The 26,917-nt window shown below is 40.4% G+C and overlaps 1 protein-coding gene across 1 annotated transcript in view; it reads left to right on the top strand.

Moving 5' to 3' along the window:
• The window catches only part of eIF3c (eukaryotic translation initiation factor 3 subunit c), a 51,235-nt gene extending 26,078 nt beyond the window's left edge, over positions 1-25,157 (top strand). The window contains 9 exon segments of the mRNA XM_070094029.1: positions 2,341-2,365; positions 6,368-6,550; positions 8,582-8,755; positions 8,941-9,021; positions 9,184-9,401; positions 10,003-10,240; positions 11,241-11,399; positions 14,498-14,608; positions 24,384-25,157. Of these exon segments, the coding sequence (XP_069950130.1) occupies positions 2,341-2,365; positions 6,368-6,550; positions 8,582-8,755; positions 8,941-9,021; positions 9,184-9,401; positions 10,003-10,240; positions 11,241-11,399; positions 14,498-14,599 (1,180 nt within the window). The 3' untranslated portion in view covers positions 14,600-14,608; positions 24,384-25,157.
• The last annotated feature ends 1,760 nt before the right edge of the window (positions 25,158-26,917 follow it).

The following is a 26,917-nucleotide window of genomic DNA, read 5'->3' as shown; positions in this document are numbered from 1 at the left end:
TTTCCTGTATTCACTTTTAATTTTCTTCTTTCGCATACCCTACCAAATTCATCCACCAATCTCTGCAACTTCTCTTCAGAATCTCCCAAGAACACAGTGTCATCAGCAAAGAGCAACTGTGACAACTCCCACTTTGTGTGATTCTTTATCTTTTAACTCCACGCCTTTTGCCAAGACCCTCGCATTTACTTCTCTTACAACCCCATCTATAAATATATTAAACAACCATGGTGACATCACACATCCTTGTCTAAGGCCTACTTTTACTGGGAAATAATTTCCCTCTTTCCTACATACTCTAACTTGAGCCTCACTATCCTCGTAAAAACTCTTCACTGCTTTCAGTAACCAACCTCCTACACCATACACCTGCAACATCTGCCACATTGCCCCCCTATCCACCCTGTCATACGCCTTTTCCAAATCCATAAATGCCATAAAGACCTTTTTAGCCTTATCTAAATACTGTTCACTTATATGTTTCACTGTAAACACCTGGTCCACACACCCCCTACCTTTCCTAAAGCCTCCTTGTTCATCTGCTATCCTATTCTCCATCTTACTCTTAATTCTTTCAATAATAACTCTACCATACACTTTACCAGGTATACTCAACAGACTTATCCCCCTATAATTTTTGCACTCTCTTTTGTCCCCTTTGCCTTTATACAAAGGAACTATGCATGCTCTCTGCCAATCCCTAGGTACCTTACCCTCTTCCATACATTTATTAAATAATTGCACCAACCACTCCAAAACTATATTCCCACCTGCTTTTAACATTTCTAACTTTATCCCATTAATCCCGGCTGCCTTACCCCCTTTCATTTTACCTACTGCCTCACGAACTTCTCCCACACTCACAACTGGCTCTTCCTCACTCCTACAAGATGTTATTCCTCCTTGCCCTATACACAAAATCACAGCTTCCCTATCTTCATCAGCATTTAACAATTCCTCAAAATATTCCCTCCATCTTCCCAGTACCTCTAACTCTCCATTTAATACCTCTCCTCTTCTATTTTTAACTGACAAATCCATTTGTTCTCTAGGTTTCCTTAACTTGTTAATCTCACTCCTAAACTTTTTCTTATTTTCAACAAAATTTGTTGATAACATCTCACCCACTCTCTCATTTGCTCTCTTTTTACATTGCTTCACCACTCTCTTAACCTCTCTCTTTTTCTCCATATACTCTTCCCTCCTTGCATCACTTCTACTTTGTAAAAACTTCTCATATGCTAACTTTTTCTCCCTTACTGCTCTCTTTACATCATCATTCCACCAATCGCTTCTCTTCCCTCCTGCAACCACTTTCCTGTAACCACAAACTTCTGCTGAACACACTAACACTACATTTTTAAACCTACCCCATACCTCTTCGACCCCATTGCCTATGCTCTCATTAGCCCATCTATCCTCCAATAGCTGTTTATATCTTACCCTAACTGCCTCCTCTTTTAGTTTATAAACCTTCACCTCTCTCTTCCCTGATGCTTCTATTCTCCTTGTACCCCATCTACCTTTTATTCTCAGTGTAGCTACAACTAGAAAGTGATCTGATATATCTGTGGCCCCTCTATAAACATGTACATCCTGAAGTCTACTCAACAGTCTTTTATCTACCAATACATAATCCAACAAACTACTGTCATTTTGCTCTACATCATATCTTGTATACTTATTTATCCTCTTTCTTAAAATATGTATTACCTATAACTAAACCCCTTTCTATACAAAGTTCAATCAAAGGGCTCCCATTATCATTTACACCTGGCACCCCAAACGTACCTACCACACCCTCTCTAAAAGTTTCTCCTACTATGACAATATATTAAATTATATCCTGTTTGTATGTATTGTATAGCACAATACTTTATAAAAAATTATTTAATGAAGCTGTGGTTAAGGTTTTTTCAAATGTGTTTAGGATTTGTTGCTAGGTCTAAGATATGAATGAATTTATCTCCACTCAGCATTCCTGTTTGCTTAATTTATATCTGATAAGAAATCCTTAACTGTTTTGAAAAACTAAATTTCATTTTTTCTCTCACTCGTAATACAGTGGACCCCCGGTTCGCAAAGTCATCGGTATCCGATAAATCCGGTATAAATCCGGTATCAGAAGCATTATATCGCAAAAAAATTGCCTCGGTTCCCGTTACAAAACCCGGTATGCGATACAGTTCGTACGAGACGTGTCCACGTGTGGCCTGAACTGCCCCATGTGTGCCAGTGTTTACAAGCCAGCCAGTGTGCGCGCATCTAAGGATACATTCGGTACATTCCATATTATTCATATTATCACTGTTTTTGGTGCTTGTTTCTGCAAAATAAGTCACCATGGGCCTCAAGAAAGCTTCTGGTGCCAACCCTGTGGTAAAAAGGGTGAGAATTAGTATGGAAATTAAGAAAGATTTTGAAGGGTTTGGGGCTAACCCTGAGAAGCCTATGCCAGTTGTGGAATCCATTGTGCCTACTTCAAAAATTAAGGAAATGTGTGCACAGTGGGTTGAACTGCAAACCTTTATGGATGAAAATCACCCTAACACAGCAATTGCAAGCCGTGCTGGTGACTATTACACTGACAATGTTGTGAACCACTTTAGGAAAGTCATAAAGGAACAAGAGGTACAGGTCTCTATGGACAGATATGTTGTGTGACAGAAGTCCAGTGACTCTCAAGCTGGTCCTAGAGGCATTAAAAGAAGAAGGGAAGTAACCCCGGAAAAGGACTTGCTAGCTCGAGTGCTAATGGAAGGGGATTCTCCTTCTAAACATTAAAAACTTCGACACTCTCCCCTCCTCCCATCCCATCAATCATCGCCAGATCTTCATTAAAGGTAAGTGTCAATTATTCTATTGTGATTATTCTATTGTAATTATTCTATTGCATTAAACTTAATATTTCATGTGGCAAGTTTTTTTTTTTTCATACTTTTGGGTGTCTTGCACGGATTAATTTGATTTCCATTATTTCTTGCCGGGAGCAATGGGCTAGTAACCCCTTCTCCTGTATACATTTACTAAAAAAGAGAAGAAGAAAAACTTTATAAAACTGGGATGCTTAAATGTGCGTGGATGTAGTGCGGATGACAAGAAACAGATGATTGCTGATGTTATGAATGAAAAGAAGTTGGATGTCCTGGCTCTAAGCGAAACAAAGCTGAAGGGGGTAGGAGAGTTTCAGTGGGGGGAAATAAATGGGATTAAATCTGGAGTATCTGAGAGAGTTAGAGCAAAGGAAGGGGTAGCAGTAATGTTAAATGATCAGTTATGGAAGGAGAAAAGAGAATATGAATGTGTAAATTCAAGAATTATGTGGATTAAAGTAAAGGTTGGATGCGAGAAGTGGGTCATAATAAGCGTGTATGCACCTGGAGAAGAGAGGAATGCAGAGGAGAGAGAGAGATTTTGGGAGATGTTAAGTGAATGTATAGGAGCCTTTGAACCAAGTGAGAGAGTAATTGTGGTAGGGGACCTGAATGCTAAAGTAGGAGAAACTTTTAGAGAGGGTGTGGTAGGTAAGTTTGGGGTGCCAGGTGTAAATGATAATGGGAGCCCTTTGATTGAACTTTGTATAGAAAGGGGTTTAGTTATAGGTAATACATATTTTAAGAAAAAGAGGATAAATAAGTATACACGATATGATGTAGGGCGAAATGACAGTAGTTTGTTGGATTATGTATTGGTAGATAAAAGACTGTTGAGTAGACTTCAGGATGTACATGTTTATAGAGGGGCCACAGATATATCAGATCACTTTCTAGTTGTAGCTACACTGAGAGTAAAAGGTAGATGGGATACAAGGAGAATAGAAGCATCAGGGAAGAGAGAGGTGAAGGTTTATAAACTAAAAGAGGAGGCAGTTAGGGTAAGATATAAACAGCTATTGGAGGATAGATGGGCTAATGAGAGCATAGGCAATGGGGTCGAAGAGGTATGGGGTAGGTTTAAAAATGTAGTGTTAGAGTGTTCAGCAGAAGTTTGTGGTTACAGGAAAGTGGGTGCAGGAGGGAAGAGGAGCGATTGGTGGAATGATGATGTAAAGAGAGTAGTAAGGGAGAAAAAGTTAGCATATGAGAAGTTTTTACAAAGTAGAAGTGATGCAAGGAGGGAAGAGTATATGGAGAAAAAGAGAGAGGTTAAGAGAGTGGTGAAGCAATGTAAAAAGAGAGCAAATGAGAGAGTGGGTGAGATGTTATCAACAAATTTTGTTGAAAATAAGAAAAAGTTTTGGAGTGAGATTAACAAGTTAAGAAAGCCTAGAGAACAAATGGATTTGTCAGTTAAAAATAGGAGAGGAGAGTTATTAAATGGAGAGTTAGAGGTATTGGGAAGATGGAGGGAATATTTTGAGGAATTGTTAAATGTTGATGAAGATAGGGAAGCTGTGATTTCGTGTATAGGGCAAGGAGGAATAACATCTTGTAGGAGTGAGGAAGAGCCAGTTGTGAGTGTGGGGGAAGTTCGTGAGGCAGTAGGTAAAATGAAAGGGGGTAAGGCAGCCGGGATTGATGGGATAAAGATAGAAATGTTAAAAGCAGGTGGGGATACAGTTTTGGAGTGGTTGGTGCAATTATTTAATAAATGTATGGAAGAGGGTAAGGTACCTAGGGATTGGCAGAGAGCATGCATAGTTCCTTTATATAAAGGCAAAGGGGATAAAAGAGAGTGCAAAAATTATAGGGGGATAAGTCTGTTGAGTGTACCTGGTAAAGTGTATGGTAGAGTTATAATTGAAAGAATTAAGAGTAAGATGGAGAATAGGATAGCAGATGAACAAGGAGGCTTTAGGAAAGGTAGGGGGTGTGTGGACCAGGTGTTTACAGTGAAACATATAAGTGAACAGTATTTAGATAAGGCTAAAGAGGTCTTTGTGGCATTTATGGATTTGGAAAAGGCGTATGACAGGGTGGATAGGGGGGCAATGTGGCAGATGTTGCAAGTGTATGGTGTAGGAGGTAGGTTACTGAAAGCAGTGAAGAGTTTTTACGAGGATAGTGAGGCTCAAGTTAGAGTATGTAGGAAAGAGGGAAATTTTTTCCCAGTAAAAGTAGGCCTTAGACAAGGATGTGTGATGTCACCATGGTTGTTTAATATATTTATAGATGGGGTTGTAAGAGAAGTAAATGCGAGGGTCTTGGCAAGAGGCGTGGAGTTAAAAGATAAAGAATCACACACAAAGTGGGAGTTGTCACAGCTGCTCTTTGCTGATGACACTGTGCTCTTGGGAGATTCTGAAGAGAAACTGCAGAGATTGGTGGATGAATTTGGTAGGGTGTGCAAAAGAAGAAAATTAAAGGTGAATACAGGAAAGAGTAAGGTTATGAGGATAACAAAAAGATTAGGTGATGAAAGATTGAATATCAGATTGGAGGGAGAGAGTATGGAGGAGGTGAACGTATTCAGATATTTGGGAGTGGACGTGTCAGCGGATGGGTCTATGAAAGATGAGGTGAATCATAGAATTGATGAGGGAAAAAGAGTGAGTGGTGCACTTAGGAGTCTGTGGAGACAAAGAACTTTGTCCTTGGAGGCAAAGAGGGGAATGTATGAGAGTATAGTTTTACCAACGCTCTTATATGGGTGTGAAGCATGGGTGATGAATGTTGCAGCGAGGAGAAGGCTGGAGGCAGTGGAGATGTCATGTCTGAGGGCAATGTGTGGTGTGAATATAATGCAGAGAATTCGTAGTTTGGAAGTTAGGAGGAGGTGCGGGATTACCAAAACTGTTGTCCAGAGGGCTGAGGAAGGGTTGTTGAGGTGGTTCGGACATGTAGAGAGAATGGAGCGAAACAGAATGACTTCAAGAGTGTATCAGTCTGTAGTGGAAGGAAGGCGGGGTAGGGGTCGGCCTAGGAAGGGTTGGAGGGAGGGGGTAAAGGAGGTTTTGTGTGCGAGGGGCTTGGACTTCCAGCAGGCATGCGTGAGCGTGTTTGATAGGAGTGGATGGAGACAAATGGTTTTTAATACTTGACGTGCTGTTGGAGTGTGAGCAAAGTAACATTTATGAAGGGATTCAGGGAAACCGGCAGGCCGGACTTGAGTCCTGGAGATGGAAAGTACAGTGCCTGCACTCTGAAGGAGGGGTGTTAATGTTGCAGTTTAAAAACTGTAGTGTAAAGCACCCTTCTGGCAAGACAGTGATGGAGTGAATGATGGTGAAAGTTTTTCTTTTTCGGGCCACCCTGCCTTGGTGGGAATCGGCCAGTGTGATAATAAAATAATATTTCTTATGGGGAAAATTGATTTGCTTTCCGATAATTTTGCTTTATGATGAGCTCTCAGGAACGGATTAATAACGTGAACCGAGGGTCCACTGTATGTGCAGTAAACATGTATAAAATTTTACTTTATTTTTAAGGGTGAGCTTCCTACAACAGATGATACAAGTATTGCAGAGATGGATAGGCTTTGCAAGTATATTTATGTGCGGGACAACACTGACCGTTTGCGCACTCGTGCTGTGTTGTGCCATATTTACCATATGTCTCTCCATGATAAGTGGTACGAAGCACGTGACCTCATGCTGATGGCTCACTTACAGGTTAGTTGAGAAGACTCAGCTCAGTTATAGATTGTTTAATGCTATTTTGCTGTACGATAAAGCCTCCATAGCTCCCTGGATGTTTCTCAAAATTGGCACCCTTTGCTGTATGTGAAGTGAACACATGTGGAAAATAGGGTTACATTCTGGACACCAAATTTGTTTAACCACTTTCTTAATTATTTTACTAGGTGAAACTTAATATGGCTCACCTTGCATCCTGTTAGTTGTTACTCTAATTTGAAGTATGCTGTTTCCATTTGTTGCCCTGCCACAGATTTTGTCCATTAAATCCAAAATTTGTTAGACAGGTTTTACTGCTACGTATTTTATGAAGAGCTTTTGTTTCACAGAATCCTATTTATATCCTAACTTTTGAAGTTATTTTGTAAATAGCTATTGGTTTGGACAGTGCCTCTGCTCCCTCTCGTGGAATCCATGATGATATCCTGTCAGGAACCACTGCTCTTGATGTATCCCTTTTCATTAGAAGCCTTTTTATTTGTACCCTTGTATGTATGGTGTCCAGTACCTGCTGATGTACTCTTTAGGCTTTCTAGCATTGCCCCTGTTTCCACTGAGAAGTCCTCTCTAATTCATCTTTTCAGCAATTAATGGACTTCTTTGTCATTTTATGTGTTCACTCTTTCTTACATTGAATTACCTGGTTTCTTACTGTTTTTCTTCTGATAAGGCTGTGAAGCAGTTTTAGCTCAGACTTAGCCTTGGTTGCTATGTCATTCACAAATTGTCACTCATCATCTCTTCTCACCCTTGCATATTCATTTCTGGTTAACCTGCTCACTTCTCTATTCCCATCTGTCCTTTGCTTTCTATAGTTTTCTATGCTCTTATGGCCTTTTTTTTTTTTTTTTTTTCTTCTACATTTTGGTTGAACCAAGGGCTCTCCTCCTCTGCCGTTACCACCACCACCACCACCACTGCCATTTGGCAATGTTGGTAAAAAATAAGTCACAGTTCCTTACCAAATTTTAACAGATTTATACTAAAGGTGAATGCATTTGAGAAATTAATAACCAAGTAAAATAATAAAATGGTTTGGGAGTTGTTGGTTTATAGGACCACCAAAGCTTATGCCATATTGTACCAGACGTTCTCACACTTCCCGCCTGAGTTAGCAGCCAACTTTCTCCCTGGTCATAGTAATCCCTAAATAAACATTGTCATGGTTTGTGTATCTCTTTTTTTTTTTTTTTTTTAAACTTCAGAATGCCTGTGCAATGCTGTCTGACATTTTTTGTGTTTATCTCTTAATTTGATTTTAATAATGCAGAATGATCATGTGGTCACTTCACAAAACATCATCTTTGGAATAAAATTTCAATCACATTATGTTGAAGTTGTGATTTGTAATAGTGCAAAATGGAGAGCCTACTGTAAAACTACTGTCTGTTAGGAGTTCTATGAACCATTTCATTTGTCATTGTTCTTTGTCAGCTGTTCCTCACTAGCTGTTATGAATGGAGTGAGGGGCCTGCACAGAGCAGGCCTATATAAATAGATAGCACCAGGCAAATAGTTGATCTTACACAATCTGTTATTGATGTACAAGCTGTACAAACAGATTTCTTTTTCTTTTAGTGGCTCATATAACCTGAATACAGAAAACAGTTTTTTGTAATTCACAACTAAAACACTTGGTAGCTTGGTAGATATGTAAGTGTTTAAGCTATCTATGTAAATGTGGCACCGTTTGGTGTTACAGAAAGTAATATGCACACTTATCCTTGATTGATTATTGTGGTAAACTTATTTTTATCTTTTTGCTATTGTCAAGACAATTTTACAGTTTGTCACTGTATTATAACTTTTTTGTATTGACAATTGCATTTTTATCCTTTGCTCCACATTTATGATTGATTACTTGATATTGCATATATAGAGAACAGATCAAGGACAGGAGACATGTCACTACCTTTTGAGTGGCTCTTAAGATTTTTTGCTTAAAATATAATTTAAATATTGTAAACAGTATCATTCTTTGAATAATTTAATTGCTTTTTTCATCAGGAAACCATTCATCATTCTGATCTACCCACTCAAATTTTGTACAACCGCACAATGGTTCAGCTAGGGCTCTGTGCCTTCCGCCATGGAAATATTAAGGACTCCCACAACGCTTTACTGGACATTCAGTCTGGTGGAAGAGCCAAGGAATTACTGGCTCAGGGTCTACTGCCTCAGGTTTGTATTGGGAAAAATTACTGGATGCCAAATTACTGTATTTATAATAATTTGTTATTCAGTAAGTAAAATGATGAATGGTATTTTCTTTCTCCTGACTGCTGTCATTGATGATATTGATTAAAAAGGTTATGCTTTAAATATGTAACTGGTATAAATATGAAGCTACATTTTTCCATTAACAGCGCCAGCACGAGCGAACAACTGAACAGGAGAAGCAAGAGAAACAACGGCAAATCCCATTCCATCAACATATTAATCTTGAAGTAAGTTCACCTTTATTATTTTTATATTTCTATATATGTATGTATTGGGAAATGCTGTGATGTTTTGGGAATATGAAGTTACAGGTTTGGAGATTTTTTGTAATTATGGAGAAATTACTGGATAAATGTGAAGGTAGTTTCAGTGGCATTTTCCATTTCCAGATGCTGGAATGTGTATATCTGGTTTCTGCTATGCTCATTGAAATTCCTTATATGGCTGCTCATGAGTTTGATGCTCGCCGACGCATGATTTCCAAATCCTTCCATCATCAGTTAAAGAATTCTGAGAGACAGTCTTTGGTTGGACCACCTGAGAGTATGAGAGAGCATGTTGTTGCTGCCTCCAAAGCTATGCGCAATGGTAACTGGAAGCAATGCAGGTATGGGTCTGTGTTACATAAAATTATTTTTATTAGGGTTGAACTATGGTAATTATTTATTCAACTTTTCATAAAGCCTGCCTAGGTTTTCATGCGTCCTTTTTTTTTTCTTCTTCTTTTTTTTTCCTGTATTTTAATTTTTCCATCTTCCACCAGTGAATATGTAAGAATTCATTCCTATTGTCAAGTCACTGAAATGCATCAAGAACACAGCAGGGCCTGACATTGCTCCTTGTGGGCCTTTACTACTAGTTCTCTCATTCTAAGAGTTGATTCCTCTTTCCTGTTATCCACATGATTGGCAGGTAATGGTTGGGGTTAGTATGGAATATTTTATAGTAGGGGAAGGGGTAGTTGGAAACATTTTGTCTGTATGATGTATGGGTGGAATGATTTTGTACCATAAGGGACTTGTGCTGTCATAGTATCTCAGGTTGCAGGATGGTATTAGATTTCTTCATGTTTAAGTTTCTCTTTCATTCATCTGGGAACAGATGCAATCTAAGGGTAAGAAGACAGGAGATATTGCTTTATATACTTTCATCAATTGAAATCATGTATGGTTTTCCATGAAGCTGATGATAATTTTATTGCTCTTTAGGAATCTGCTGCTGAATGACAAGATGAATGCCAAGGTGTGGGATCTGTTCCACGAAGCTGACAGAGTTCGCAAGATGTTAGGTGGCAAGATCCAAGAGGAGAGTCTGCGGACGTACCTCTTCACCTACTCTCATGTGTATGACTCCATCTCACTTATCAAGCTATCTGAAATGTTTGAGCTCCCTCATAGTACTGTTCATGCAATCATTAGCAAAATGATTATCAATGAGGAAATTATGGTGAGCTATTCATGTGTGTGTAATAACTAGTTACAGAAAAATGATTTTTAATGAATGTTTTGTTTGGAATTATTTTTACTGGAAACTTGTAACTTACATTTGTCAAGCTTATTATTTAACAGACATTTTGATCACTTAATTTTTCTGCTTTGGCTCCATCTTACATACAAATTTTATATTAATTTTTTTTAGCTTTTAAAGCTTTTGTATAATGAAGTAAAATATTATTACAGTTCTAGTAAAAAGTATTTGGTATATTATGAATTTAACAGAAAGATGCGAGTGATAATCTTCACAGGATTGTTAATATTCATTCAGCATCTTTATTCCTTTCTTGCTTACATTCTTATTTGTGAAATGAAGATATAAACAGCATATGTACAGTACACTCTTAGGTAATGCAATCCACAAAAATGCAAATTCAGCAACATGGGATTAAAAATGTTCATCCACAATTTGATTTCAGCGGAAAACTTATGTTTGTGCCATGAGTCGTGGGGTTTTCAGTGCTATTTCTGGCATCCTGAGCATCACTTTTGAGCCTCATTCTTGGAGCTGTCATTGGGGAATAGCACACATTGAATTTTGCATGGTAGTGAAGCATTTGGCATCTGCACGACATGGTGGACAATGGTATACTGAGATGGCACTGAAATTTTGTATACTGCAGGCTGACCACGGAGACCTATTCTCTCATGGCTAGGCCTACTAGGCCTCTCCTGCTAAATTTGAGGTCTCTAGAATTTATGTATAGATCTACATCAGCAATATTTGCATCAATGATGTAGATCTACAGACAAGACAGTGAAAGAATTAGGGTAAGGTAAAATTATTGATCCAATCTATTTAAAAAAAAAATTGCAATTTATGACAGTACAAAGAATATAACCCTATTTTCCCCATATATTCACTAATGCATTTTATAACCCATGCATTACTCAAGGGTCTACTGTAGATGATAGTCATATTTCTTTATTACTATTAAGTATTCATGCTTCAGGCCTCACTGGATGAACCAACTTCATGCTTGGTGATGCATCGTACTGAACCATCATCCCTGCAATCATTGTCACTGCAGTTAGCAGACAAACTTTACAATCTGGTCGAAAACAATGAACGTGTTCTTGATCAGAAGCCCTTTTTCACCCGCGGCATGCAGGTATGGAATATGAGTATTGTACTCATGACAAAATTAAGCTGTGTTTCAGGTTCTTTCGACACCGGTATCTTGGTATGATAGCTGTCTTCTGTCAGTTTTTTTCTTGCCAGATCTTTTTAATTTTTATGGATTAATACTTAAGAATATAGTTATGCTTTTTTGATCATCAGGTTACTGTTAAAATATATGGTATATTGTTTTATAGGTTCCTATTAAGTGTTGAATACAGTTTATGGTACACCATATTGAATACTATACATTATTTTGTTTAATTGGTAACCATTAGAAGCGAGAAAAAAATAACAATACAGTAGGGCCCCACTTATACGGCAGGTTAGGTTCCAGGCTCCCGCCGTAAAGTGGAACACCCTTTTTTTCCCCTTATAAATGCATATAAATACTAGATAACAAGTTTACACTAACATATATTAAGTTAGCAATAGAACTAGGCATCAAAAAATAAAAAAGTACAATACACACATAGTGCACTCATTACTTACCTTAAAATATTTATAGTCTTAATCTAGGGTGAGATGAGTAGTATTTATTGTAAGAAATCAAGTGTGGTATGTATGGTAGTCAGCCGGGCTACCATACCAGGCCACCCCACCTACACATAATATTCTATTACATTTAAGCATCCCAGAGCGATAAAATGCATATACAGTTTACTCATTACTTACCTTAAAATATTTGTAGTCTTAATCTAGGGTGAAATGAGTAGTAATTATTGTAAGAAATCAAGTGCGGTATGTATGGTAGTCAGCCGGGCTACCATACCAGGCCATTCCACCCACACACATATTGTGATATTTAAGCATCCCAGAGCGATAAAATGCATATACAGTTCACTCATTACTTACCTTAAAATATTTGTAGTCTTAATGTAGGGTCAGAGGTGAGTAAACGAGATAAAACGAATAAATGAGAGAGAGAGAGAGAATGAGTATATGAGGGAGGACAGGCACAGAGTTATGTAAACAAACCAGGCGAATGTAAGTTTTGTAAACAAACAGTGTACACGTCTGGTTTGTGTACAAGTTACATTGTGTACAAGTTGTCTCTACATTGATACGGTAGAATAAATAAAGAAGAACACTACCATTCTCATGTAACACCATTTTTAAAAGAAATGAAGCTCTGAGTGAAGGCAATGGAAATAAGTCACTCTCTGACTTTTTTGGGTTATCCCAGGTTCTCTACACATATGCTGTTATGTATGATAATCTATGTAACTGTATTTGTGTATACCTGAATAAACTTACATACATGGTTGTTTAATATATTTATAGATGGGGTTGTAAAAGAAGTAAATGCTAGGGTGTTTGGGAGAGGGGTGGGATTAAATTATGGGGAATCAAATTCAAAATGGGAATTATATATATTCTTCTTTCAACATACCAGCCGTATCCCACCGAGGTGGGGTGCCCCAAAAGAAAAAACTAAAGTTTCTCCTTTTAAATTTAGTAATATATACAGGAGAAGGTGTTACTAGCCCCTTGCTCCTGGCATTTTAGTCGCCTCTTACGACACGCATGGCTTACAGAGGAAGAATTCTGTTCCACTTCCCCATACATACATCTTTCTTTCAACACACCGGCCGTATCCCGCCGAGGCGGGGTGGCCCAAAAGGAAAAACGAAAGTTTCTCCTTTTACATTTAGTAATATATACAGGAGAAGAGGTAACTAGCCCCTTGCTCCCGGCATTTTAGTTGCCTCTTACAACACGCATGGCTTACGGAGGAAGAATTCTGTTCCACTTCCCCATGGAGGTAAGAGGAAATAAACAAGAACAAGAACTAGTAAGAAAAGTAGAAGAAAACCCAGAGGGGTGTGCATATACGTATATGCTTGTACATGTATGTGTAGTGTGACCTAAGTGTAAGTAGAAGTAGCAAGACGTACCTGAAACCTTGCATGTTTATGAGACAGAAAAATGGACACCAGCAATCCTACCATCATGTAAAACAATTACAGGCTTCCGTTTTACACTCGCTTAGCAGGACGGTAGTACCTCCCTGGGCGGTTGCTGTCTACCAACCTACTACCTAGACATACATACATACATACATATATATATATATATATATTTTTTTTTTTTCAACAAGTCGGACCCCCGGTTAACGATATTTTTTCATTCCAGAAGTATGTTCAGGTGCTAGTACTGACTGAATTTGTTCCCATAAGGAATATTGTGTAGTAGATTAGTCCATTTCAGACCCCCCAAACATACATGTACAAACGCACTTACATAAATACACTTACATAATTGGTCACATTGGGAGGTGATCGTTCAGTGGGGGTCCACTGTATATGTATATATATATAAAAAGTACTTATAATGATATTGTAATAGTAACATTAGTATAGAAGTATAATGAGAAAGTTTTCAGTTTTGCTTTTGATTTGAAGTAAAAAAAAATTTAATTTTACTTGCTAAGGAAGCATGACTATGGGGAAGGTCGAGTACACTGTATACTCTTTCTTTACCGATTGTTCTCTGATTATTTTTAGGTCATCACTATGTAGTATCTGCTTCATATTTCAAGCATCATTTCCTTTTCAGCTATATATTACCCTTGCTGTCTTATACTCTTGTATTTATTCTTTACTTTTTGCAGCTGTTTGAGGCTATTTCTTTTCTAGACATTTTTGTGTTTATTGGGAAAAAAAGAGACTGCTTTACATGTGATAATCCAGCCAATATGTGCAAATCTTTTGTGCTATTTACAGGGAACCGTCCAACTTACAAATGCCTGGATAGAGAACATCTGCACTTTCAAATGGGGCACTTGGGACCAGTTAAATTTTTTCCTATTACTGATTTGTATCTGTGAACATGTGATAACCATCCTTTGTACTATTGGTTTTCTATCAAAAAATAAATTCTGAGTTACAATCGACCTATTTGTTAGTTGAAACATCTGGAATGCATCTTGTTTGTTTAGAACCTCCTCTAACTTGATACACTACTTAATCTTTCTTCTTTTCCTTCAGAATATGCATCGCTGCTTATATTTTTAATTAAAATAAATACATAAGTAGACCAGCATGTCTTTCATCTTTGCTGCTTATTAATTATGGCTGGATTTTGCAGGGTGGTGGGTACCGTGACCGCCGGGAGAAAGGTAACTGGAGTGACCGTCGAGACCGTCGGGACAGGGACAACCAGAACATCCATCGGCGGGACCGTGATTAACTGTAACTGGTGTGTATCGTTACCCTATCAGAAAGCACTGCAGTGCAATAAGGGTTGGTAAATTACTCAGGATGAGAAGTTATTTGTAACTTAGTGTAACTTGAAAAAAAAAAAAAGGGGGGGGGGGAAGCTTGGAAGACAATGTAAAATTGGAAGCTCTTTCTTGAAAGTAATGTGAAAGTGAATGGATATATTAGGAATATGACATCCTAATATAAATTAATATAATAAGTCCTAAACCTGGAAGGGTCATTTAGCACTGCAGGGAGGAATCTGCAGAGGTTAGGAACAAGTGAGGGTCAAGGGTTAGTTGGGGTAATGAAGAGTGCAAATAGTAAAATAAAATTAAGTTGGTGCAATAAGTTAGTTTGTTAAAAAGTCAAAGGTGTGATTTTCCACACCAACATTTTCCAACTTTTTATTATGTAATGCTGTAGTAGGTGCGTATTGAAAGAACACACTATGCAAATTTAATAACTAGAAATTTCAATTACTTTCCAAAGATCTTGAAATAATTTCAGGTACTATACTGGTGTTTTCCCATGATATTGGCCTTTTCATTAGTCTCATGGTTTTAGTAATTTTCGGGCAGGGATCTCTTGAGAAACTTTTAAGTCTTTTCAACTTTGATAATTTTTTTTTTTTCCAACAACCGGCCGTATCCCACCAAGGCAGGGTGGGCCAAAAAGAAAAACTAAAGTTTCTCTTTTTAAATTTAGTAATTTATACAAGAGAAGGGGTTACTAGCCCCTGGCATTTTAGTCGCCTCTTACAACACGCATGGCTTACGGAAGAAGAATTCTGTTCCACTTCCACATGGAGATAAGAGGAAATAAACAAGAACTAGAAAGAAAATAGCAGAAAACTCAGAGGGGTGTGTATATATATGCTTGTATATGTATGTGTAGTGTGACCTAAGTGTAAGTAGAAGTAGCAAGACGTAACTGAAATCTTGCATGTTTATGAGACAGAAAAAAAGAACACCAGTAATCCTACCATCATGTAAAACAATTACAGGCTTTCGTTTTACACTCGCTTGGCAGGACGGTACTACCTCCCTGGGCGGTTGCTGTTTACCAACCTACTACCTAAATTTGATAATTAAATATTATAAGTAAATTTATTATGTGTTCCAAGTTCATGTACAACGATGAATAAGGCACGAATAAACACGATTAGTTAATGAAGGATAAAGGTCAGCCATAAATATTGTCTAGTCCTTTGCATCATCTTAGATTACCAGGTTAAAGTATTATTACAATTATGGGGGAGTGCTAAACCCATAGGATTATACAGCGCATGGGGGGATGGCAGGTATTCAGGCTCACTTTGGAACCGGAGCACAGATCCAATTCCCTAGATCAAGAGCCCTTTACCAGCATCAAGGAACCTCCCTTGAGGGGTACCAGGTTAAGGTTGAACTTGATTAGGCACAAGGATTCACTTAATGATGATGATTTGGAGTTTCTCTTTAAATGTATTGTGTTGGCTCAGAACTGAGTTTTCAACTACCCACTACAATGCTCAATGTTTGTGTGTCATAAACAGATGTTAGGTTATGCTGTCATTGGCTTTCTGCCCTTATCACATCATCCCTTGTTATGCAGAAAGTATCCTGGTGTTGAAGCAGAGAAATAAAGTTAGTCATTAATGGTGTTGACCTTACAACATATCCCTATCTAAACATATGCAACAGATGTAAGGAGGCTAATGCTCAGGTACCTATTTCCTGTTAGGTGAACTATATATAAGATTTTTGTATACATCTTGCCTTGCCTATTGTGGCTTTCATGCTGACCATGGTGCTGTTCCAGTACTGGCAGAAATGCTGCTGATGCTGAAAGTGTTGATACTAGTGGTGCATATTGTTAATGTATGTTAACAGAATACAACTGCTCACCATGGTCAGTCAACTGACGGGAGTACAACTTAAATGTTTCTCTTGTCTGTAGTGGTTAATATATATTTTTTTTAACACTTCAGCCATTTCCCACCGAGGCAGGGTGACCCAAAAAGAAAGAAAAAAGAAAAAAAAAAACTCATTCAACACTTTCACCATCACTCTCACATAATCACTGTCTTTGCAGAGGCACTCGGATACGAGAGTTTAGATGTCCCTCTAAACTGCCAATATCCTAAACCCCTTCTTTAAAGTGCAGGCATTGTACCTCCCATTTCCAGGACTCTAATCCGGCTAACCAGTTTCCCTGAATCCCTTCACAAAATATTACCCTGCTCACATTCCAACAGCTTGTCAGATCGCACCTCTTCAAGGGGGGCTCCTTGGCGTGGTGAAGAGGCTCTTGGTCTGAGGAATTAGACCTGTCGGTCTACTTCCTCAGACCGAACCTAATTACCCCCCAATCCCCCGTTCCCTATCCCATCCTCCCCTTTTTCCTTTCCTCCTCCCCACCCCTCCCTTTTGCCCTTCCTTTTTGGCCTTTTTTTTTTTTTTTTTTTTTTTCCACAGGCACGCTAGTTCCTAGGTAGGGGAAAGGATACCGGGGTCCATCCCATTCCATTGAGGTTCTTGGCGGTGGCGTAGTTTGCCGTGGAATCTGGATTGCCTGGGGATGTCCTGATCCCTCTCCGGTATCCCAGAGGGTGGCTTTGGGTGTCTCTCAGACGACGGGTGTATCTCTGGAAGCCACCTTTCGGATTCCGGGGGTGGTGGCCGAAGGAGGTATGCTTTGTGGCGGATTTCCGGCCGCCCTCTCTTTTGTCCACCGAGGTAGCTCGGCAGATGTGAGGTTGCTCGGCAGATGTGAGGTTGCTATCCCGGATTGCCGGTTTACTGGCATGATGGGTAGGGTATGGCACGGGTTCCATGCTGCATCTGCGCTACTTGCGGTGCTGAGGTCCTCTTGGGTGCGGAGGGAGATTTCTGGCCCTTTCATTCCTCCTAGGAACTATCCCTCCCCGGTCCCCCCTTTTTATTCTTTTTTTTATTTTTTTTTCTTAAAAACAAAAAGAAAGAAGTAACCTAACCATGGCAGCCCTAGTCCATGAACCTGCTACCCCCGGGCCCCTCTTGATACCGCACCCCGTTCTGACCCCGCCCCGTCTTTGGACCACTCTTCGGACACTCCTCATGCCTCTGTACCTCTTGCCGGTGCTGTTTCCTCACCCGCTTCAGGTACTGAGGCCTCGATTGACTCCTTCGATTTATCTGACCTTCGCTCTCCTCTGACTATGCTTCCGGCCTCTCCCTCTACGGTGCGGCAATTTTCGAATCGCCGGCCCGTTCCACGTCGGACCAACTCTGGTCCCACGCCTAAACGACAATGAGAATTACCTGCTGATGATACTTCTCCACCTTCTCGTTCTTCTCAGAAAAGATCGACACGTCCTTCACTACCTTTCCACGCTCAGTTTCAGACTGCACAATGGACTAAATTCTTCACTTTACAACCGACTTCCTCTACTGCCTATCTTTCTGACCACAGTATTGGCAAGGCACTCTACGCCATGTTGGTAAAGATATTTCTTTTCATGCTCTTAAGAGCGGTACGCGCATCGTCACCATACAGAATGCTACCCAGGCTCATGAGCTTTCTCGTCTTTCTCATATCAATACTGTTCCTGTAACTATTGAAAAGCATCATTCTCTCAATTCTTGTAGTGATACCATCATTCTGCCCCATACCATAGTTCAACAAAATTTCCAGACATGTGGCACTGACATTCTTGAACAGCTGGAACTCCAAGCTCTCCCAATCCTCAAGGTAGACACTTACATTCTTCCTGCCTGCGGGCGGAGACGATACCCTAGCAATGTGGCTCGTTTAACTTTTGACAGCCGTGAACTCCCATCCTCAGTTTATGTAGCAGGACATCGGTTACAAGTTCGAAAGGTGATCCCTACACCGCAACAGTGTAGAAATTGCTGGCGATTTGGCCATCCAGCGAAATATTGCAGATCTATCGCCGAATGCCCAGTCTGTGGTGCCGATGACCATTCTAATACGTCTTGCAATCGACCTCCCTCTTGCCTTAATTGTCATGAGGCTCACCCTTCGTACTCTCGCCGTTGTCAAGTCTACTTAAACGAGCGGGAAATCCATTACCTCAAAGAGGCAGAAGGTCTCCCTTTTTCCATGGCAGTTTCTCATCTCCGCCTCCAAGGGAGACTACCTCATGTTTCTTATTTCCGTGTTTCAAAACGTCCCCCCACTTCTGGTATCCCATCTTCTGCACCCACCTCTGTGGTTACCTCTCCCATAGTCACTCCTGTAGCTAATTCTTTTGCTGTCCTCGGCTCAGACGTCCCTACTTCAACGTCTCAGTCTGATCTTGCTTCTTCGTGTTCTCTCTCACAAGCCTCAGTAGCGACGAGATCTCGTATGACGCCTCCTCCCAATCGTCCCTCTACTTCTCAAAAGTCAAAAAAAGGTCTGTTAACACCTCCTACCCATCTTCCACCACCTCATTTTCCCTTCCCTGTCTCTGTACCTGGTTCTCCCCCTCTCACTGGCTCTGTTACAAGTGTAGAGGTTCACCCTCCTCCTCGTACTATACCTTCCTCCCCTGTTCCCTCCCAAGTTTCTTCCTCTTCTGCCACCTCCCAGGTTTCTGCCTCTTCTGTCCCCTTCCACGCTTCTCCAGTTCCCTCCACCCTTCCGTCCCCCTCTACCTTGGTACAGTCCATTACAGTTCCAATCTTTACTCATCCTCCCCCTACCATTTCCAATATTGTCTCCCATACGACATCTCTGAATTCTGAAACACTTGAAGCAATCTCTGAATATATTGCAGAGACCAAACCATCAATGGACACTGATCCACCCTCTGCTCCTCCTCTCTCCTCTACTCCATCTGCGCAACTCCTTTCTTCACAGCGCACCGTTCCTTCGCTGCTTGAACGTTTTCCACTGCCTCTGCATGTGGACTTTTCTAACCCCTCTAGTCCGTAGGAACCCTTACCTGCGGATTTCAGGTATCTTTATCATTGCCAATCATGGCCTATTTACAGTGGAATATACGCGGCCTCAGGGGTAATCGAGGTGAGCTTCAGATGTTACTCTCCCAGTTTTCCCCTGTTGGTGTTTGCTTACAGGAACCAAAATTACACTCTGCTGTTATCTCTCCCATCTCAGGCTATAATTTATTGTATTCTTCAGATCCTTTTCCTGATGGGACCTGTAATGAAAGTGCCCTTCTTCTACGCACTGATATTCCGTACCATCAGCTATTTGTTCGTACTTCGCTGCATTACACAGCAGCCCGTATCCACTTGCATAGGTGGTATACGCTCTGTTCTTTATCTCTCTCTCTCCTTCTCGGGCATTATCTATTCCGGATATTGCCTTTCTTGTTTCGTCATTACCACCACCGATTCTGTTACTTGGTGATTTTAATGCCCACCATTTCCTCTGGGGGGGGTCTCACTGTGATTCCCGTGGCATTCAGTTAGAGGCTTTTCTTGCCACCCACCCCCTCCATGTTTTAAATACAGGTACTCACACCCATTTTGATCCTCGGACTCACACTCTCTCTTACATCGATCTCTCAGTCTGCTCTTCCTCTGCCGCATTAGACTTCACTTGGTCTGTTCTTGCGGACTTACATGACAGCAATCATTTCCCAATCATTCTTACTTCCCCTTCATATTCACCACCTCTTCGCATCCCCCGCTGGCAATTTGATCAGGCAAATTGGAACCTTTACTCACACCTAACTGTTTTTAGAGAGGTTCCTTCTTCGTCCTCCATCGATGAGCTTTTACACCTCTTCTCGTCCTCCGTTTTAACCGCAGCTTCTCATTCTATACCCCAAACTTCGGGCAGGCATTCTCAGAAATGCGTGCCTTGGTGGTCTCATGCTTGTGCTCGTGCAGTACGTTTGAAATGCGCTGCATGGGGCAGGTACCGGTACAATAGAACCACAGAGAGACTTCTTGAATTTAAGCAGAAGCGTGCGACCGCTCGCCGTGTCATCCGTGACGCTAAACGCACTTGCTGGCGAGATTATGTCTCCACCATCACCTCTGCTTCCTCTATGAGTGCAGTCTGGAAAAAACTACGAAAACTGAGTGGTAAATATTCTCCTGACCCGGCTCCTGTTCTGCGGGTTGCCGGTGTTGATATAGCAAACCCACTAGATGTTGCCAATGAAATTGGCAATCATCTGGTCTGTATTTCTCAGGGACTCCATCTATGCCCCTCATTTCTTTCCTCAAAGTCTGCCAGAGAGTTAGCACCCTTGGACTTTTCTTCTCTCAGAGAAGAACAGTATAATGTGCCTTTTACACTTCAAGAACTGGAGGCAACACTCTCAGCTTGCCGATCATCGGCAGCTGGGCCCGACAACATTCATATTCGTATGCTACAACATTTACATAAGTCAGCCCTTGCAGTCCTATTACGCCTTTACAATCTTATTTGGTCACAAGGAGTTCTTCCACAGCTGTGGAAATCCGCCATTGTTCTCCCTTTCCGCAAACCAGGCACTACGGGATATGAAACCTCCCACTATCGTCCCATTGCTCTTACCAGTGCAGTTTGCAAAGTGATGGAACGCCTAGTAAATAGACGTTTAGTGTGGTATTTAGAGACACACAACAGTCTCTCCACTCGTCAATATGGCTTTTGTAAGGGACGTTCTACCATAGACCCCTTACTACACTTGGATACGTATGTTCGTAATGCCTTTGCGAATAACCACTCAGTTATTGCCATATTTTTTGACCTTGAGAAGGCATATGACACAACTTGGAGGTATAATATTTTAGCCCAAGCCCACTCCTTAGGCCTTCGAGGCAATCTACCATCCTTCCTTAAGAACTTTTTAACTGACAGGCATTTCCGTGTTCGGGTTAATAATGTGCTCTCCCCGGACTTTATCCAAGCTGAAGGTGTCCCCCAGGGATGTGTTCTGAGCACAACACTTTTTCTCCTTGCTATTAATGATTTGGCCTCTAGTCTTCCATCAAATATTTGGTCATCACTATGTTGATGACTTCGCTATTGCCTGTGCAGGCGCTGACTGTCACCTTATTACAGTTTCTCTCTAGCATGCAGTCGAACGTGTTTCCAATTGGGCCACCACATGTGGGTTTAAATTTTCCAGCACTAAAACCCACCAAATTACGTTCACTAGACGCTCTGTCATCTCCGATCATCCTTTGTACCTCTATGGCTCCCGTAACCCAGAACGTGATACAGTCAAGTTTCTGGGCCTCCTCTTTGATCGTAGGTTATCCTGGAAACCTCACATTACCTCTCTGAAGGCAACTTGCCACAGCCAGCTGAACCTCCTTAAAACCCTTGCTCATCTTTCATGGGGAGCTGATCGTCGAACCCTCCTTCGCCTACATTCCACCCTTATCTTATCGAAACTTGATTATGGTGACCAGATCTATTCAGCGGCATCTCCTGCTACTCTCTCTAGCCTTAACCCCATTCATCACCAAGGATTACGTTTATGCCTTGGTGCTTTTCGCTCTTCCCCTGTCGAGAGCCTCTATGCAGAAGCGAACGTTCCATCCTTATCCGATCGCCGTGATGCCCATTGCCTTCGCTACTATGTACGCTCTCATGATCTCCGCAATCCTTTATTTATAGAATGGTCACTGATATTAGTAGACATTCTTTATTTGTTCGCCGCCCGTTTACTCCGTCCCTTCTCTCTTTGCCTTCATTCACTCTTGTCTTCTCTTCAATTACCACCTTTCTATGTACATGTAGCATCTCACTTTTCCCTACCCCCCTGGGAAGTTCCAGCTGTTCGAGTCTGTTCTTTCTCTCTCCCTTGCTCGAAAGCCCAACTGTCTACGGTCGCTTCCCGCTCTCATTTTCTTGACCACTTTCACTCTCATTCTCATGCCATTGCTGTGTACACAGATGGCTCTAAGTCTTCTGACGGCGTAGGATTCGCAGCAGTGTTTCCGGACAGCGTCGTACAAGGGCATTTACTATCTTCGGCTAGTATTTTTACTGCTGAATTGTATGCCATCCTTACAGCACTTATCCGTATTGCATCTATGCCTGTGTCATCATTTGTGGTTGTCTCAGACTCCCTTAGTGCTTTACAGGCTATACAAAAATTTGATACACCTCACCCCTTAGTCCTCCGTATCCAACTTTGGCTACGCCGCATCTTTACCAAGCATAAAGATATTGTTTTTTGTTGGGTCCCTAGTCATGTTGATGTACAGGGCAATGAACAGGCAGACACTGCTGCACGGTCAGCAGTACATGACCTACCAGTTTCATGTAGAGGTATTCCATTTACGGACTATTTTGCTGCAATATCTTCCCAACTTCACACCCGTTGGCAACAACGTTGGTCTACTATGCTCGGCAACAAACTTCAATCTATTAAACCGAGTATAGGTTACTGGCCGTCTTCTTATCACCAGTGTCGAGGTTGGGAGACTACTCTCTCCCGTCTTCGCATTGGCCATACTTGTCTTACTCATGGATATCTCATGGAGAGGCGCCCTGCTCCTCTCTGTGGGAATTGCCAAGTTCCATTATCAGTCAGCCACATTCTGTTGGACTGCCCACTTTATCAACGAGCACGCAGAATTTACCTCCGTCGTCGTCTTCGCTCTGCTGCTCTCTCTCTACCTTCCCTTCTCGCTGATGGACCCACCTTTCATCCAGACTCTCTCATCGACTTTTTGACAACAACTGACTGACTTCACAAATTCTGATACCTTCAGCCCTTTCTACTTCAATCTCTTGCTACCCCCTACCCCCGTACTATCCCCTGCCCCCGTACTATCCCCTGCCCCGCTGTTTTCTGTAACCTACTGATCATCCCTCCTCCCTTCTGCCATCCAATACCCTAGCTTCCTTCCCTACCCTGCAGCGCTGTATAGCCCTTGTGGCTTAGCGCTTCTTTTTGATTATAATAATAATTGTCAGATCGCAAAAACCACTTGTCTCCATTCACTCTTATCTAACACGCTCACACACGCTGAAAGTCCAAGCCCCTCGCCCACAATACCTCCTTTACCCCATCCTTCCAACCTTTTCTGGGACATCCCCTACCCCGCCTTCCTTCCCCAATAGATTCATACTTTCTCCAAGTCATTCTGCCTAGTTCCATTCTCTCTAAATGACCAAACCACCTCAACAGCCCCTTTTCAGCCCTTTGAGTAATAATTTTAGTAACTCCACACCTAATTTCCACACTACGAATTCTTTGCATAATATTTACACTACACATTACCCTTAGACACGACATCTCCACTGCCTCTTGCTGCTTCCTTGCTGCAGTATTTACAGCCCATGCTTCACACCTATATAAGAGTGTTGGTACCACTATACTCTTGTACATTCCCTCCTTTGCCTCTATGGATAATGTTCTGTCTCCATAGATACCTCAATGCACCACTCCTCTTTTTTCCTTCATCAGTTCTATGGTTTACTTCATCCTTCATAAATCCATCTGCTGACAAGTCATCTCCCAAATATCTGAAAACATTTTCTTCCATACTCCCTACCTCCAATGTGATATCCAATTTTTCTTTAAATTGTTTGATACCCTCATCACCTTACTCTTACTATATTCACTTTCAACTTTCTACCTTTACAAACCTGCCTTGCATATCCTGCCTAAACTCCAGCAGAGCCAGTCATCCACATCCTACCTGAGTTAGAGACTGGCTTTTCCCAGGCATTGGTTTAGACAGGTACTATGTAGGACTAAAGACAACACTTAAAATGACTACCTAATGGATGAATCATTAATATTTATCTTAGTATATTTTAGATAAAAATTAACACTATGAATTTTACAGTTGCTCCTAATTGCTGATGCCAATTTGTATTTGCAGGTCATGGCAAGTGATGCTACATAGGGCATACCATGAGGCAAAGGATGTGGAATGTGTTATGTCATCATCGACCACCTGCTTTCATCCTATGAAAGATGTTTTGGGGCCCACTCATTTGTTGAAAGTTGCAATCACATTACTTAGGTTATAGCACTGAAGAACAGGTAGTCTACAGAATCTAAACTCTTATATTTGACTTGTAAGGATTCTACTCTTCTTGTCATTAAAATATTAGCAGTACTCTGGTTATTTAATAAAACAAACTTGGCTTCGCTTTTTGTTTAGGCATTTTGAATAATTTGCTTTGGTTAGGCAAGTTAAATTATTAATTTTTTTTTTTTTTACTCATGATTGCCAGAGCTTTTGAGAATGTACATCTAAAAAAAAATTGCTACATTTTTTTATGAATACACCTGAATAATACTTTGCAGATTATTTATACCTGGATATATTAGGTACTTTTTTATTTTCAAAGCCTCTGCATTAATATATTAAAAAATGGATGTAAATGGTTATTTTATTGAATGGTTTAACATGTTAGGTTTTATTATACTGAGCATACTTAATACTTTCTAACTGGTACTTTCACACAATGTGTGGGCCCCAAGAGTTGTAAGAACCCATGTCCTTAACCTTTTATCTAAATTTGAAGATCTACGCAGTATTTAATTCTAATACTTTTTTGGAATTTATATGCTAGCATACTGGAAAGTTTTTGTAATAGTATGCCTAGAAATTTGTTATAATTTGGGAACATTAAAAAGTCAGCTGATACTTCGATTATGCACTATTTAATTTTTATTGTATTGTCTCTATTCTTTGTATTTTGGTATTAGAATAATTCCCTCGTCATATTTTTGGTGATGGCCAAGACTTCATTGCAGGTTTTTTTTTTTTTTTTTTTTTTTAAGTACTTCCTCCGTAATTAAATCCTGCTGCATGTATTACTAAATCAAATTGTTTAGTGTACAGAAGTAATTATTCAGTGCTAAGATGTGTATTATGAAAGTAAAGCTTTTCTTATCCTACCTCGAGAGGTCTTCCTTAATATTAGCAAAGAATTGGAGCTACTCTCCCCTTCCACAGGCAATGCATGACCATTTGAAGGTTAAATGTTAATGGCAGTGTTTCATCCACCAGTTCTCAGAGATGGATCAATTCCTTCAATTATACTGGTGAGACAAGAGGTGGAGATAGGCTGTTGATGTTTCCTGAGTAACATCACTGCAGGTAAGTGGAAACTTTGAAGCTTAAAATTAGTGGGTCAATAAGCTGACTTCAGTACTTTCTCCATATAGTTTTATGTAATAGTGTCATATTCAGTGAGAATAAGTTTGGCCAGTATTTCATGAAACAGAATGAACCTGAATTGTGTGTGATTGTGTTAGTCATGGCAGTCAAAGGAGATTCTAAGCATAGTCTGTTCCTGCTGTAGTATCTAGTTTGGTACTGGGGAGGCTCATCAGATGGTTGTTTCAGTGAATAGTGCAGCTATTTGTCATTTCTCTGGCAGGTATCTCAGCATTTGCTGATGCTCATGTTTAGGTTTCTAGGAGTTTTACCACCATAAAATTTTGCACAGTCTCCACAGGGAATAATTTAGATGGTGGCAGTGGTGTCTTAGGATGTTTTCTTTTTAACCAAGTTCTTTATTGTGTTGACTGTGGTGGCAACCCTAATGATGACTTTAGAGATATTATTGTGTGTTGTTGACAAGTAAATTATGTATCTGCTGGGGCTGGAATTTTATCTGACATTATGTAGCTTTTCTGCAGCCAGTGAAGTGTTGAGGAAGGCTTTATTAATGTAATCACATTGATCAGGACCCACATTCCTAGAACAGTAATCACTCATAATTCTAGAAAAATGCAACTACATAAATGAAACCTTTGAACTTTGCTCTCAATACTACTTCATCAGTGACTAGAAAAAAAAGTATACTACATAGATACACAGTTCTACCTGTCGACAACACTTGCAATACCCTTTCCAAATCCTTAAAGCCAACTAAGTGTTGCTTCCATTACAAGACTTCTTTTTAACTGAACCCTTAGTAGTGTTCTAGGCTATGGTGGCAACCCTGATATTGGCATTAAGGATTTGAAAGGGGTTATTGCAAGTGTTGTAATCTTGCCTGGCATGGTGTAACATCTCTGTTCTCTCTCCTGCAGTTTTTGATGAAGTGTGGATAGCAAAGTTCAAAGGTTTTGTTTATGTAGAAAAATTCTAGGAATGCAGTGACCCACATTTCTAAAAGGATATAACTACATTAATAAAAAAAATCTTCCCTGAACTTTACTATCCACAACACTTCATTACTGAGAAGAAAAATTAAAATACTACAGTACATAATATAATGCCAGATAAGATTCCCTACACCAGCAGGCTGTGGTTGCCACCATAGCCTATAACACACTAAAGAACCCAGTTAAAAGGAAAACCACATTTAAAGACACTACCAGCACCTACACAATACCCTATGAAGGCTGTACCAAGATCTGTGTTGGTGACACTTCTAGGAAGAAAGAAGCTAA

This window comes from Cherax quadricarinatus, chromosome 44 (assembly GCF_038502225.1).
Source record: "Cherax quadricarinatus isolate ZL_2023a chromosome 44, ASM3850222v1, whole genome shotgun sequence".
Taxonomy (NCBI): Eukaryota; Metazoa; Arthropoda; class Malacostraca; order Decapoda; family Parastacidae; genus Cherax; species Cherax quadricarinatus.
Note: the sequence above shows the minus strand (reverse complement) of the source record. Positions and strands in the feature narration are given on the sequence as shown.